Source organism: Lepisma saccharinum, chromosome 8, assembly GCF_977018435.1.
Source record: "Lepisma saccharinum chromosome 8, izLepSacc3.1, whole genome shotgun sequence".
NCBI classification, from domain to species: Eukaryota; Metazoa; Arthropoda; class Insecta; order Zygentoma; family Lepismatidae; genus Lepisma; species Lepisma saccharinum.
In genome coordinates this window covers 54162342-54176000 of record NC_139236.1, presented here as the reverse complement: position 1 = coordinate 54176000, position 13659 = coordinate 54162342, and the positions used below count along the sequence as shown (strand labels likewise).

At 40.2% G+C, this 13659-nt stretch overlaps 1 protein-coding gene across 1 annotated transcript in view; it reads right to left on the bottom strand.

Annotated features, from left to right (window-relative positions):
- The window catches only part of LOC145991470 (nose resistant to fluoxetine protein 6-like), a 47378-nt gene extending 39637 nt beyond the window's left edge, over nucleotides 1-7741 (bottom strand). Inside the window, exon 1 of the mRNA XM_083127477.1 lies at nucleotides 7352-7741. Within this exon, the coding sequence (XP_082983603.1) occupies nucleotides 7352-7571 (220 nt within the window). The 5' untranslated portion in view covers nucleotides 7572-7741. The remainder of the gene's footprint in view (nucleotides 1-7351) is intronic.
- Nucleotides 7742-13659: the final 5918 nt, after the last annotated feature.

The window sequence follows — 13659 nt, the reverse complement described above, 5'->3', positions numbered from 1 at the left end:
TTGTAAGTGACCATGTGTCAGACGGCTGTGTCCAATACGAAGTCGGGTAAGAAGAACTACTTCTCTCGACGAGAGAGACGAGACGAGGAACGCCATGCACCTACGATGGGCTTAATAGCGTGAAGCTCGTTCCCCGTTACCTTATACCAATCTTCCTGCCAAGTGTCATGAAGGCATCAACGAAACGCATTGTGCAGGTCGCAAGCTGGCAGCAGGTGGACGAGACTTGGCGGCAGCATCGGCTGCTTCGGTCCCCTGTATAGCCACGTGGTTAGGGACCCAAACAGAAGCGGACATCAGCATTGGCAGGTAAGGACACGAGCCGTCGAAAGATGCGTTTGCCTGGAATTCGGCGATTCCAGAGTCTGCAACATGCTGGTCAAATCCCTGCACACAAGGACTTTCTTCAGACCATTGACGTCTGCAAAGTCCAGTTTAAATGGGAACAATGTGGTAAGCCTAGGAAAGATTTCACTCCAAAGAGACAAACGACACTCATCACGTCACTTTAGTGTTTCACCAATTCAACCAAGGCTTGTGCGGCCTGCCATGTTGCTAATATCAACTTAGCTGTTGATATTGGTTCGCTCCCAAGTGGCATGTGCCGCTTGTCACTTCGGAATGAAAGCGAGATAGAATTCAGCATGTAGGGAATAAGGAGTTACTTAAGTGGCGGATACAGTTTCCAGGTTCGATTTCCGATCTGAACACGGGTGTTCTTCGTGAGAGTATCTTCATCAATTTAACCTAATCGTCACTCATCATTATCGACTCGATAAGCCAAAATAAGCAGAAAAACGACGCTAAATACAGATTGTGGTTAGGAACTTTGCCATTACATTTTCTTTGAAATGCAAAGTAAGTACATTTCAATTGACAAAATTCTCTCGTAAGTAATTTAGTGGTTCAGCAGTTCTTATTGTGAAGTCGACACTGGTACGTACAAATAAGGAGAGATGTAAACAAAGTGATGGCAGTGCTGGACAGCGGCGCAGAGGGCAGACGCCATCCCAGTTAGCCACTACGCCCCACTTACCACCCTACCAGTAAACAAAACAAACTTTTAACCCATATATCAATTTTCCTATGGTATTTAGGTGTACAGGAAATGTGATTCTTCCCGAGGAAATACCACCTCCCCTGACGCACTAAGTTAATTTTACCCTGGTACAGTATTTCGAATTGGGTTCTTCAATGTTGGACGGTTCGATTGATTGATTGAGTTTGTGTTTTAAGTCCACTTTATGCACAGTAAGGCTAATCTGGACTGAACCTACAGTTTAAAGTGAGATCCGAACCACTATGAGTTTCCAGCGGGTATCGAACCCGGGACCCCTTTGACGGTTCGAGAAGGCACAAACAAGAGTTTACAATTTCTCGTAGAAGGTATTTTTTTCCGAAATATTGAATTACTTTCAGCTTTTTCCGGAGTTGTCCAGAATTTTCGGGAACTTTGCACTAGCGACCATAAGCAGATGTTAACATGCTGGGTTTTTTTCTTCAAGTGATGTATGTATCACTTATGTTGAAATGAATTCAATAGTGTTGTCCACGGGACGAGACGGGACAGGCTTTTAAAAATTCGAGACGAGACGAGATTGACCATGTGCCCCGAGACAATATAATATTTTCGAGACGAGACAGCATTTACACGAGACTTCCACGAGACGAGACAGGCCAAAGTCTCGTCTCGTGGGCAACACTAGAATTCAAATTTCAATGTGATTTCCTCTCTTGTCGCCTTCTCTTTAACCAACACCATTACATTCTTAAAGATTTCACTTCGAATTAAGGAAAAGTATAATAATAATAAGAAGAAGAAGAAAGATGCATAACCACGATTAAAGTCTCACGGATGGTATAGTAACGTAGACGCCTTATAGTTTCCGAGCTCGATACCCGATGGAGGCACATCGTGGTTCGGATCAAACTTTGAACTATAGGCCCAATCCCGATTAGTTTGTCTTTTCATATAACTGACATAAAATACAAACCCAAACCACGATTAGACAAGACACACTGTTTTGAAATGCTGGATCGCGCTTTCTTTGTAACAGGTGGAAAATTACAAGAAAAAGCAGGAGCTGGAAGCCATTCAATCATAACGAAACCTAGTTTCTCTTCTCGTGCGTGAATATTCTCTGTTATCCAACTTTAGAGCCCCAGCGTAGGTATGGCTCCTTGCCGCAGGCATCATAGCCGAGAACAAGTTTTTGACGCCTCGCAACATCTGTTAGATATCACCGCCAATAGAGCCATTACTCGACGTGTATATTGAATTTGAAAGTCAGGGTTTTCAAAAGTGCGTGACTCCAAACATTTACACCCAATCCCATCATGTCATTACCCTTTCAACATTATCACACACGTCGACACATTGCCGTACGTAACTTCTGCCCGCCAATTGGGCTTCATGATAGCCTCAAATTAGAGTGTTAAAAATTCTTTGGTTTTTAACAATTGGGAGCCGAGCAGCACGTTTCGTAACAAAGGACTGTTCTTAATTATGTAACAAATTCCTGACGAATTTGTTAAGCATCGTATTATTCAGTTTATGTTGTTATTTAACATGTAGTGGCATGTATTGCGTAATATGTTCATTTTACATGTGAAGAATTTAGCTTCTACGCTTTAGAAATAACATAATATACATATTGTTAGTTATCTTGTATTTATTTTTCCCTACTCACGTACCTTTTTTTAGACTTGTGTTACATAATTTATTTTATTTGTAAAATATATTTATCATTGCCTAAACCATATTAAAAATTTGGTGGCTTCAATTTTTCAAAAATTGATTGGCTGGTTGAAATTAAAATTCTGTGCATCAGCACTTCGGCTTTTTGCACCCACCATATCTTACATGGACAACTCCATCCCCTATTGACAACGACACCTGAGATAATATATCTATATTAAAACTAAAAGCAATGTATATATCTAAGATCATAAATATCCACATTTGTTGGAGCTGCATTCACTACCACGATATGCTCACTGGGTATTTATCAAAACATTGGCATATGCTCCGCTTTATTGGCCATAGATTTGGTTTGATTTGGTGTTTTGAGTCCACTTTATGCACAGTAAGGCTAATCGGGACTGGACATACAGTTTAACCACTATGTGCCTCCACCGGGTACCGAACCCGGTACCCCTTGATTACAAGGCAATGGCGCTACCACTGCGCCATCGGGGAAGCCCCTATTGGTCATAGAATTCTTAACGAACTTGTAATGAGAATTTATATATATATATATATATATATATATATATATATATATATGTGTGTGTGTGTGTGTGGGGGGGGGGGTGTATGTGTGCGTGTGTTTGTCTGAAAAAATAGCATTTGAATTCGATTTCATTACACAAAATTTTAACTTAGTGTGTACTTTTCTAAGTAGTTCGCGTCGTTGACTATTAACCAAGGGATCCTCGGTTAGATTTCCGGTGGAGATACATAATGATTCGGATTCCACTTTAAACTGTAATCCAGTTCCGATTATCCTATCTGTGCATAAAGTGAACTTAAACATAAACCCAGGAAACGCTAAACAGACCGAGATCGCTTTTTTACTTAGCTAGTAACTTACCGCCATATTCCCAACAAAATATATTTGTACTTTTGCGGATAGGTCACTATCTCTATCTTTGTCATTTTTTGATGACATAGATTGTCAATCTATAAAATGTTACATATATATATATATATATATATATATATATATATATATATATATATTAGTTTCTGAGTAACTACACAGATTCTATTATTCTAAGTTTTCGTTTGATTTTTTCGTCCGAACATGATGAGGTCTAGTGAGAGAGATTTGAAAATATAAACAGAATTTGTAGCATCTGCAACCCACGAAAAATTTATTTTTCATTCCCCACCTTGAAATACTTTGGCTCAAGTGCAACACCAGCGTATCTAGTTATAGCTGCAAGAATTTCAGTTTTAAACCTTTATATGTACTGCAGTTTTCGTGGTTACAAAATTTGGTGACTTGCCAGCATTTCGACTTTCCGTCCCTCCTAAACTAACTACACACTATGTTAGATATCTGTTATTGGAAAATGAGAACCGGAGTCATCCCCTAAGACTTCCGAGATTGTCGTGTCTTAATCTATAGAAATAAACCTAGACTTTCTTATATTTTCCCAACCTGAAATGCCTTGACGGATTTCGCTCGAATGTAAGAGAAAACCAATGTTCTGTACAAATTTAATCTCAAAAGCTTTAAAGTTACAGTAAATGCTGTAGTTAATATATTTGGGCGTATTGGCCCCCTATTTGATAGCTTTCGAGATATCGAAAGCTCACTTTTGATTAATTATTGCCTGTCACTGCCAGACCTATGGGGTGATAGAGTTTGTTTTTCTTGCATTGAGATATTTTGCAGGTTTATCAGTTCAAGAAACTTTTGTCTTCTCAGGTCTGGTAGTTTCCGAGATAACTATGGTTAACACGAACGGAAGAACGAACAGACAGACAGACGAACGGACACGACAGTGCCTAAACCGTAATTTCTTTAGGGGAATTGTTGTTGTTGTTGTTTTAAGTCCATTTTTTGCACAGATAGGCTAATCGGGACTGCTACATGCCTTTATCGGGTATCGAACCCGGGACCCCTTGATTGCAAGACAACAATGATACCACTACGCCATCGGGGAGGCTTTTAGGGGAGTAAAGAAATACTAGGATAACCAAATATAAATAGACTTACCTAAAGATAACAAGCGGCGGGTGTAATTCAAGAGATATTTTAAACCAATTTGAAATTGAGGGATATAGGAACTTTTCTCAAAAAAACTTGCGAAACTTGGTCCCTTACATTGAAAGAGGAACATAAATTGAGAGTATTTGAAAATAATATCCTTAAGAAAATATTTGGACCTAAAAGGATGAGGAGACAGGTGAGTGGAGAAGGTTACATAACTTAGAACTACATAATTTCTATTCATGTCCAGATATTATTAGAATAATTAAATCAAGAAGACTTAGGTGGGCATGCCATGTGGCACAAATGGGAGAGGAAAGAAGAGTTTACAGGATTCTTGTTGGGAAACCTGATGGTAAGAGACCAGTAGGAAAACAAAGACGAAGATGGAGGGATAACGTTGAGATGGACCTAAAGGAAATCGGTAGGGATGGAAAAGAGTATTTAGATCTTGGTCAGGATAGGGACAGATGGAAGGCCTATGTTGCTGTAGCCATGCACCTTCGGGTTTAAGAAGGCTAGAGAGTTAGTTAGTTAGTTACATTTTATAAGTAATGTTTTCGACTTCGGTAGAGTTTATTAGTGTATCAGGGTGTTACAATATTGTAATACATAAAAAGCGCATGTTATCATGCTTGATTTTTTAGTGCATATCATTCTTAACTCTGACTTTTGCAGACAGAAACATTTTTCAATCCGAGAGTTCCAGCCTCGTCGATTGCGTAGTGGTAACGTTGTCGCCTTGTAATTAAAGTGTCGTGGGTGACATGTAGTAGATCGGATGTCACTTTAAACTGTAGGTCGAGTCCCGCTTAGCCTATCTGTGCATAAAATGGACTTAAACTATCACTCTTAAGAATTTGAGGATTCTTCCGATTATATTTTGCGTATGTACGTATATAGATTTCTGTACATAAAATTCTAAAACTTACATAGAGAGCTCAGAATTTAAAACTTAATTTAAATTCACCTGCCTACAAAGTCACCTCAGTCCTCCATTGTTGCTTATGCACCAATATCGGGTCGGTAAACAATTGTCGTAAATGCAATCTTACACTTCTTCATGTGCATTGTTCCTCATTTGTGAATACTCATGGGCGGATTTAGATGAATGTTGCCATCAATGACCCTGACACTTCAATCAGCATAGCAGTAACTAGCAAGAAAGTACACGACATTCACCTTTCCTTGTGTACTTATCATATTATTGATGTAAAACCCCCTTGAATATAAATTTAAAATATAAGAAACTCGTCATTCTCTTGACCCTCAATTTAAAGTCAGGCCTACTTCAGGGACGTCTCTTAGCCCGCCCAAACAGCTTAAATACGTAAGATATTTTCAGAATTTTAAGTTCATCGTTAATCGTAATAATAGAGCTAGATACGAGGCCTAAAACACACAGACAGGAAGAGAGATGGAGACAATCAAATTAAAACGGAGGCAATATGCGAAGAAAGAAAAAGAGACGAAAAGGAAAGGAGGAATGCACAGAAAAGAAACACACAGAAAAAGAGACAGAGAGAGACAAAGGAAAAGAATACGAGAAAGAGAAAAGAAAGCCAGAGAGACTATACTAAGGGAGAAAGGGAGAAAACGAGGAAGAAGAAAGAAAGAGACAGGGAAAGAAAATTCAGAGAGCGTCGGACTCTGTGGCCGAGTGGTCAGCGTAAAGCTCTAAGAAGCCACTTATGTATTTAAGAGTAGATTATAATGTATGTGGCTCCTTCCAGAAATATTCCCTAACCCTCTTTGCATCCCACTCATGTTTTTCTGGCTACTGGTCGTTATTGACACAAGAGATAAGATGGTGACCTAAAATGGTTGACGTAGGAAGAAGAGATAAATTAATAGAGAAAAGTAAAGAGAAAGAAAGAGAGTTAGAGGAAGTGGAATAGAGAGAAATAGATAAGAGAGTGAGAAAGAAACAGATACAGAGAGAGAGAAATAGAAAGTGGAAGAGATGGAGAAAGGAAGTGAAAGAGAAAACAGGGAGAAAGAGAAAGTGAATCAGAAAGTTGAGGACATAGAGGGATAACGAGACAGAGGGAGAGTGACAGATCGAGAGGGAGAAAGAGAGAGAGAATGAGTGAAACAGAAAGGTGAGGAGATAGAGGGGAAAGAGAGAGATAATGAGTGAAACAGAAAGGTGAGGAGATAGAGGGGAAAGAGAGAGAGAATGAGTGAAACTGAAAGGTGACGAGATAGAGGGAGAAAGAGAGAGAGAATGAGTGAAACAGAAAGATGAGGAGATAGAGGGAGAAAGAGAGAGAATGAGTGAAACAGAAAGGTGAGGAGATAGAGGGGAAAGAGAGAGAGAATGAGTGAAACAGAAAGGTGAGGAGATAGAGGGGAAAGAGAGAGAGAATGAGTGAAACTGAAAGGTGACGAGATAGAGGGAGAAAGAGAGAGAGAATGAGTGAAACAGAAAGGTAAGGAGATAGAGGGAGAAAGGGACAGAGATAGAGGCGGAGGAGGGAAGGAAAAGAAAAAGAATCAGAACCAACGAAAGCAGAACTACCTGAAATAGTTTCTTCTCCGCCCTTGAAAACACCTAAAGTAAAACACCAATTGACAGCCCACCTCATTTCCCAATATACCATACGTTAAGTACATTTAGTAATACTAACTTTTCAGAGCCCATAGCTCATCCGTCCTGAGGCCATGCAAGAACCTCTCCATAGAGACGAAACAGTCGGTGGACACTTCTGTCCTCTTGGTGGCCCATACCGGCACGAGCACATAAGGGTCGTAGACGGACAGAATGTCATCCAGGGTGTAGTTGGAAGCGGTGCTAGGACCAGCGAGCAGAAGCACCAGAGGCCAACATAGCAGGAGCACCACGTTCATCACTGCACACAGTTCCAGTCATTTAACACGAATGCGGTCAGCTCAAAAAATGCCCACGTACCTTACACAACCCACTCCGATATATGCGTTCGGCCGATCCGTTACATAATCCAGCTCCTGCAATTGGTCTTCGACATGAGACGGCCTTGAAAATTGTCCCCAATAAATGTTGAAAACTTTCACCTTTCTCCCCAACCAAGTCTTCATCCGTGTTGCTTCCTTCGATGCTTCTTCCGCTCTGGTTTCGAAGTTGCAATTTGACGCTGTTAAAGGTTGGTTCTTTATAATTAAGCGAGGTAGTCAATAAAGATGCTGGACGCTTGAATTCCCAATTGCGCAAGTTCGTCTGCACTTTCCCCACTTGAGGCCAGGCTCCATTCAAACTTAAGGATCTTGGAAATGAACACTAGACTTTCAGACGCGTCTGATTATGTTGAACGTATCCAGTGGCGTGCAAATGAGAATTAAAGGTGGAAGGATGCCAGGGAGCTCTCCTGAATAGATCGAAGCAAGGTTGTTGAAGGTCCAGAAACTCATAAATTCTAATGGGTTCCGTTGCAGGACCGGAACCTCTTTTCTCGCATAATTTCAATGCGGTCCAAGTTGCGTATTGTTTCATTGAAAAAAGGTTCCTCGACCGTATTTAAATTCATCCGGAGAAAAGGTTCCTGGACCGTATTCAAATTCATCCGGAAAAAAGGTTCCTCGACCGTATTCAAATTCATCCGGAGAAAAGGTTCCTGGACCGTATTCAAATTCATCCGGAGAAAAGGTTCCTCGACCGTATTTAAATTCATCCGGAGAAAAGGTTCCTCGACCGTATTTAAATTCATCCGGAAAAAAGGTTCCTAGACCGTATTTAAATTCATCCGGAGAAAAGGTTCCTGGAGCGTATTCAAATTCATACGGAAAAAAGGTTCCTCGACCGTATTTAAATTTATCCGGAGAAAAGGTTCCTGGAGCGTATTCAAATTCATACGGAAAAAAGGTTCCTCGACCGTATTTAAATTCATCCGGAGAAAAGGTTCCTAGACCGTATTTAAATTCATCCAGAGAAAAGGTTCCTAGACCGTATTTAAATTCATCCGGAGAAAAGGTTCCTGGAGCGTATTCAAATTCATCCGGAAAAAAGGTTCCTCGACCGTATTTAAATTCATCCGGAGAAAAGGTTCCTAGACCGTATTTAAATTCATCCGGAGAAAAGGTTCCTGGACCGTATTCAAATTCATCCGGAAAAAAGGTTCCTAGACCGTATTTAAATTCATCCGGAGAAAAGGTTCCTGGAGCGTATTCAAATTCATACGGAAAAAAGGTTTATCGACCGTATTTAAATTCATCCGGAGAAAAGGTTCCTAGACCGTATTTAAATTCATCCAGAGAAAAGGTTCCTAGACCGTATTTAAATTCATCCGGAGAAAAGGTTCCTGGAGCGTATTCAAATTCATCCGGAAAAAAGGTTCCTCGACCGTATTTAAATTCATCCGGAGAAAAGGTTCCTAGACCGTATTTAAATTCATCCGGAGAAAAGGTTCCTGGACCGTATTCAAATTCATCCGGAAAAAAGGTTCCTCGACCGTATTTAAATTCATCCGGAGAAAAGGTTCCTAGACCGTATTTAAATTCATCCGGAGAAAAGGTTCCTGGAGCGTATTCAAATTCATACGGAAAAAAGGTTCCTCGACCGTATTTAAATTTATCCGGAGAAAAGGTTCCTGGACCGTATTTAAATTCATCCGGAGAAAAGGTTCCTCGACCGTATTTAAATTCATCCGGAAAAAAGGTTCCTCGACCGTATTCAAATTCATCCGGAGAAAAGGTTCCTGGACCGTATTCAAATTCATCCGGAAAAAAGGTTCCTCGACCGTATTTAAATTGATCCGGAAAAAAGGTTCCTCGACCGTATTTAAATTAATCCGGAGAAAAGGTTCCTAGACCGTATTTAAATTCATCCGGAGAAAAGGTTCCTGGAGCGTATTCAAATTCATACGGAAAAAAGGTTCCTCGACCGTATTTAAATTTATCCGGAGAAAAGGTTCCTGGACCGTATTCAAATTCATCCGGAAAAAAGGTTCCTCGACCGTATTTAAATTCATCCGGAAAAAAGGTTCCTCGACCGTATTTAAATTCATCCGGAGAAAAGGTTCCTAGACCGTATTTAAATTCATCCGGAGAAAAGGTTCCTGGAGCGTATTCAAATTCATACGGAAAAAAGGTTCCTCGACCGTATTTAAATTTATCCGGAGAAAAGGTTCCTGGACCGTATTCAAATTCATACGGAAAAAAGGTTCCTCGACCGTATTTAAATTCATCCGGAGAAAAGGTTCCTAGACCGTATTTAAATTCATCCGGAGAAAAGGTTCCTGGAGCGTATTCAAATTCATCCGGAAAAAAGGTTCCTCGACCGATTTGAAATTCATACGGAAAAAAGGTTCCTCGACCGTATTTAAATTCATCCGGAAAAGAGGTTCCTCGACCGTATTTAAATTCATCCGGAGAAAAGGTTCCTGGAGCGTATTCAAATTCATCCGGAAAAAAGGTTCCTCGACCGTATTTAAATTCATCCGGAAAAAAGGTTCCTCGACCGTATTCAAATTCATCCGGAGAAAAGGTTCCTGGACCGTATTCAAATTCATCCGGAAAAAAGGTTCCTCGACCGTATTTAAATTCATCCGGAAAAAAGGTTCCTCGACCGTATTTAAATTCATCCGGAGAAAAGGTTCCTAGACCGTATTTAAATTCATCCGGAGAAAAGGTTCCTGGAGCGTATTCAAATTCATACGGAAAAAAGGTTCCTCGACCGTATTTAAATTTATCCGGAGAAAAGGTTCCTGGACCGTATTCAAATTCATCCGGAAAAAAGGTTCCTCGACCGTATTTAAATTCATCCGGAGAAAAGGTTCCTAGACCGTATTTAAATTCATCCGGAGAAAAGGTTCCTGGAGTGTATTCAAATTCATCCGGAAAAAAGGTTCCTCGACCGATTTGAAATTCATACGGAAAAAAAGGTTCCTCGACCGTATTTAAATTCATCCGGAAAAAAGGTTCCTCGACCGTATTTAAATTCATCCGGAGAAAAGGTTCCTGGAGCGTATTCAAATTCATCCGGAAAAAAGGTTCCTCGACCGTATTTAAATTCATCCGGAAAAAAGGTTCCTCGACCGTATTCAAATTCATCCGGAGAAAAGGTTCCTGGACCGTATTCAAATTCATCCGGAAAAAAGGTTCCTCGACCGTATTTAAATTCATCCGGAGAAAAGGTTCCTAGACCGTATTTAAATTCATCCGGAGAAAAGGTTCCTGGAGCGTATTCAAATTCATACGGAAAAAAGGTTCCTCGACCGTATTTAAATTTATCCGGAGAAAAGGTTCCTGGACCGTATTCAAATTCATCCGGAAAAAAGGTTCCTCGACCGTATTTAAATTCATCCGGAGAAAAGGTTCCTAGACCGTATTTAAATTCATCCGGAGAAAAGGTTCCTGGAGCGTATTCAAATTCATCCGGAAAAAAGGTTCCTCGACCGATTTGAAATTCAAACGGAAAAAAGGTTCCTCGACCGTATTTAAATTCATCCGGAAAAAAGGTTCCTCGACCGTATTTAAATTCATCCGGAGAAAAGGTTCCTGGAGCGTATTCAAATTCATCCGGAAAAAAGGTTCCTCGACCGTATTTAAATTCATCCGGAAAAAAGGTTCCTCGACCGTATTCAAATTCATCCGGAGAAAAGGTTCCTGGACCGTATTCAAATTCATCCGGAAAAAAGGTTCCTCGACCGTATTTAAATTCATCCGGAAAAAAGGTTCCTCGACCGTATTTAAATTCATCCGGAGAAAAGGTTCGTAGACCGTATTTAAATTCATCCGGAGAACAGGTTCCTGGAGCGTATTCAAATTCATACGGAAAAAAGGTTCCTCGACCGTATTTAAATTTATCCGGAGAAAAGGTTCCTGGACCGTATTCAAATTCATCCGGAAAAAAGGTTCCTCGACCGTATTTAAATTCATCCGGAGAAAAGGTTCCTAGACCGTATTTAAATTCATCCGGAGAAAAGGTTCCTGGAGCGTATTCAAATTCATCCGGAAAAAAGGTTCCTCGACCGATTTGAAATTCATACGGAAAAAAGGTTCCTCGACCGTATTTAAATTCATCCGGAAAAGAGGTTCCTCGACCGTATTTAAATTCATCCGGAGAAAAGGTTCCTGGAGCGTATTCAAATTCATCCGGAAAAAAGGTTCCTCGACCGTATTTAAATTCATCCGGAAAAAAGGTTCCTCGACCGTATTCAAATTCATCCGGAGAAAAGGTTCCTGGACCGTATTCAAATTCATCCGGAAAAAAGGTTCCTCGACCGTATTTAAATTCATCCGGAAAAAAGGTTCCTCGACCGTATTTAAATTCATCCGGAGAAAAGGTTCCTAGACCGTATTTAAATTCATCCGGAGAAAAGGTTCCTGGAGCGTATTCAAATTCATACGGAAAAAAGGTTCCTCGACCGTATTTAAATTTATCCGGACAAAAGGTTCCTGGACCGTATTCAAATTCATCCGGAAAAAAGGTTCCTCGACCGTATTTAAATTCATCCGGAGAAAAGGTTCCTAGACCGTATTTAAATTCATCCGGAGAAAAGGTTCCTGGAGCGTATTCAAATTCATCCGGAAAAAAGGTTCCTCGACCGATTTGAAATTCATACGGAAAAAAGGTTCCTCGACCGTATTTAAATTCATCCGGAAAAAAGGTTCTTCGACTGTATTTAAATTCATCTGGAGAAAAGGTTCCTGGACCGTATTCAAATTCATCCGGAAAAAAGGTTCCTCGACCGTATTTAAATTCATCCGGAAAAAAGGTTCCTCGACCGTATTTAAATTCATCCGGAGAAAAGGTTCCTAGACCGTATTTAAATTCATCCGGAGAAAAGGTTCCTGGAGCGTATTCAAATTCATACGGAAAAAAGGTTCCTGGACCGTATTCAAATTCATCCGGAAAAAAGGTTCCTCGACCGATTTGAAATTCATACGGAAAAAAGGTTCCTCGACCGTATTTAAATTCATCCGGAAAAAAGGTTCCTCGACCGTATTTAAATTCATCCGGAGAAAAGGTTCCTCGACCGTATTTACATTCATCCGGAGAAAAGGTTCCTCGACCGTATTTAAATTCATCCGGAGAAAAGGTTCCTGGAGCGTATTCAAATTCATACGGAAAAAAGGTTCCTGGACCGTATTCAAATTCATCCGGAAAAAAGGTTCCTCGACCGATTTGAAATTCATACGGAAAAAAGGTTCCTCGACCGTATTCAAATTCATACGGGAAAAAGGTTCCTCGACCGTATTTAAATTTATCCGGAGAAAAGGTTCCTGGACCGTATTTAAATTCATCCGGAGAAAAGGTTCCTCGACCGTATTTAAATTCATCCGGAAAAAAGGTTCCTCGACCGTATTCAAATTCATCCGGAGAAAAGGTTCCTGGACCGTATTCAAATTCATCCGGAAAAAAGGTTCCTCGACCGTATTTAAATTCATCCGGAAAAAAGGTTCCTCGACCGTATTTAAATTAATCCGGAGAAAAGGTTCCTAGACCGTATTTAAATTCATCCGGAGAAAAGGTTCCTGGAGCGTATTCAAATTCATACGGAAAAAAGGTTCCTCGACCGTATTTAAATTTATCCGGAGAAAAGGTTCCTGGACCGTATTCAAATTCATCCGGAAAAAAGGTTCCTCGACCGTATTTAAATTCATCCGGAAAAAAGGTTCCTCGACCGTATTTAAATTCATCCGGAGAAAAGGTTCCTAGACCGTATTTAAATTCATCCGGAGAAAAGGTTCCTGGAGCGTATTCAAATTCATACGGAAAAAAGGTTCCTCGACCGTATTTAAATTTATCCGGAGAAAAGGTTCCTGGACCGTATTCAAATTCATACGGAAAAAAGGTTCCTCGACCGTATTTAAATTCATCCGGAGAAAAGGTTCCTAGACCGTATTTAAATTCATCCGGAGAAAAGGTTCCTGGAGCGTATTCAAATTCATCCGGAAAAAAGGTTCCTCGACCGATTTGAAATTCATACGGAAAAAAGGTTCCTCGACCGTATTTAAATTC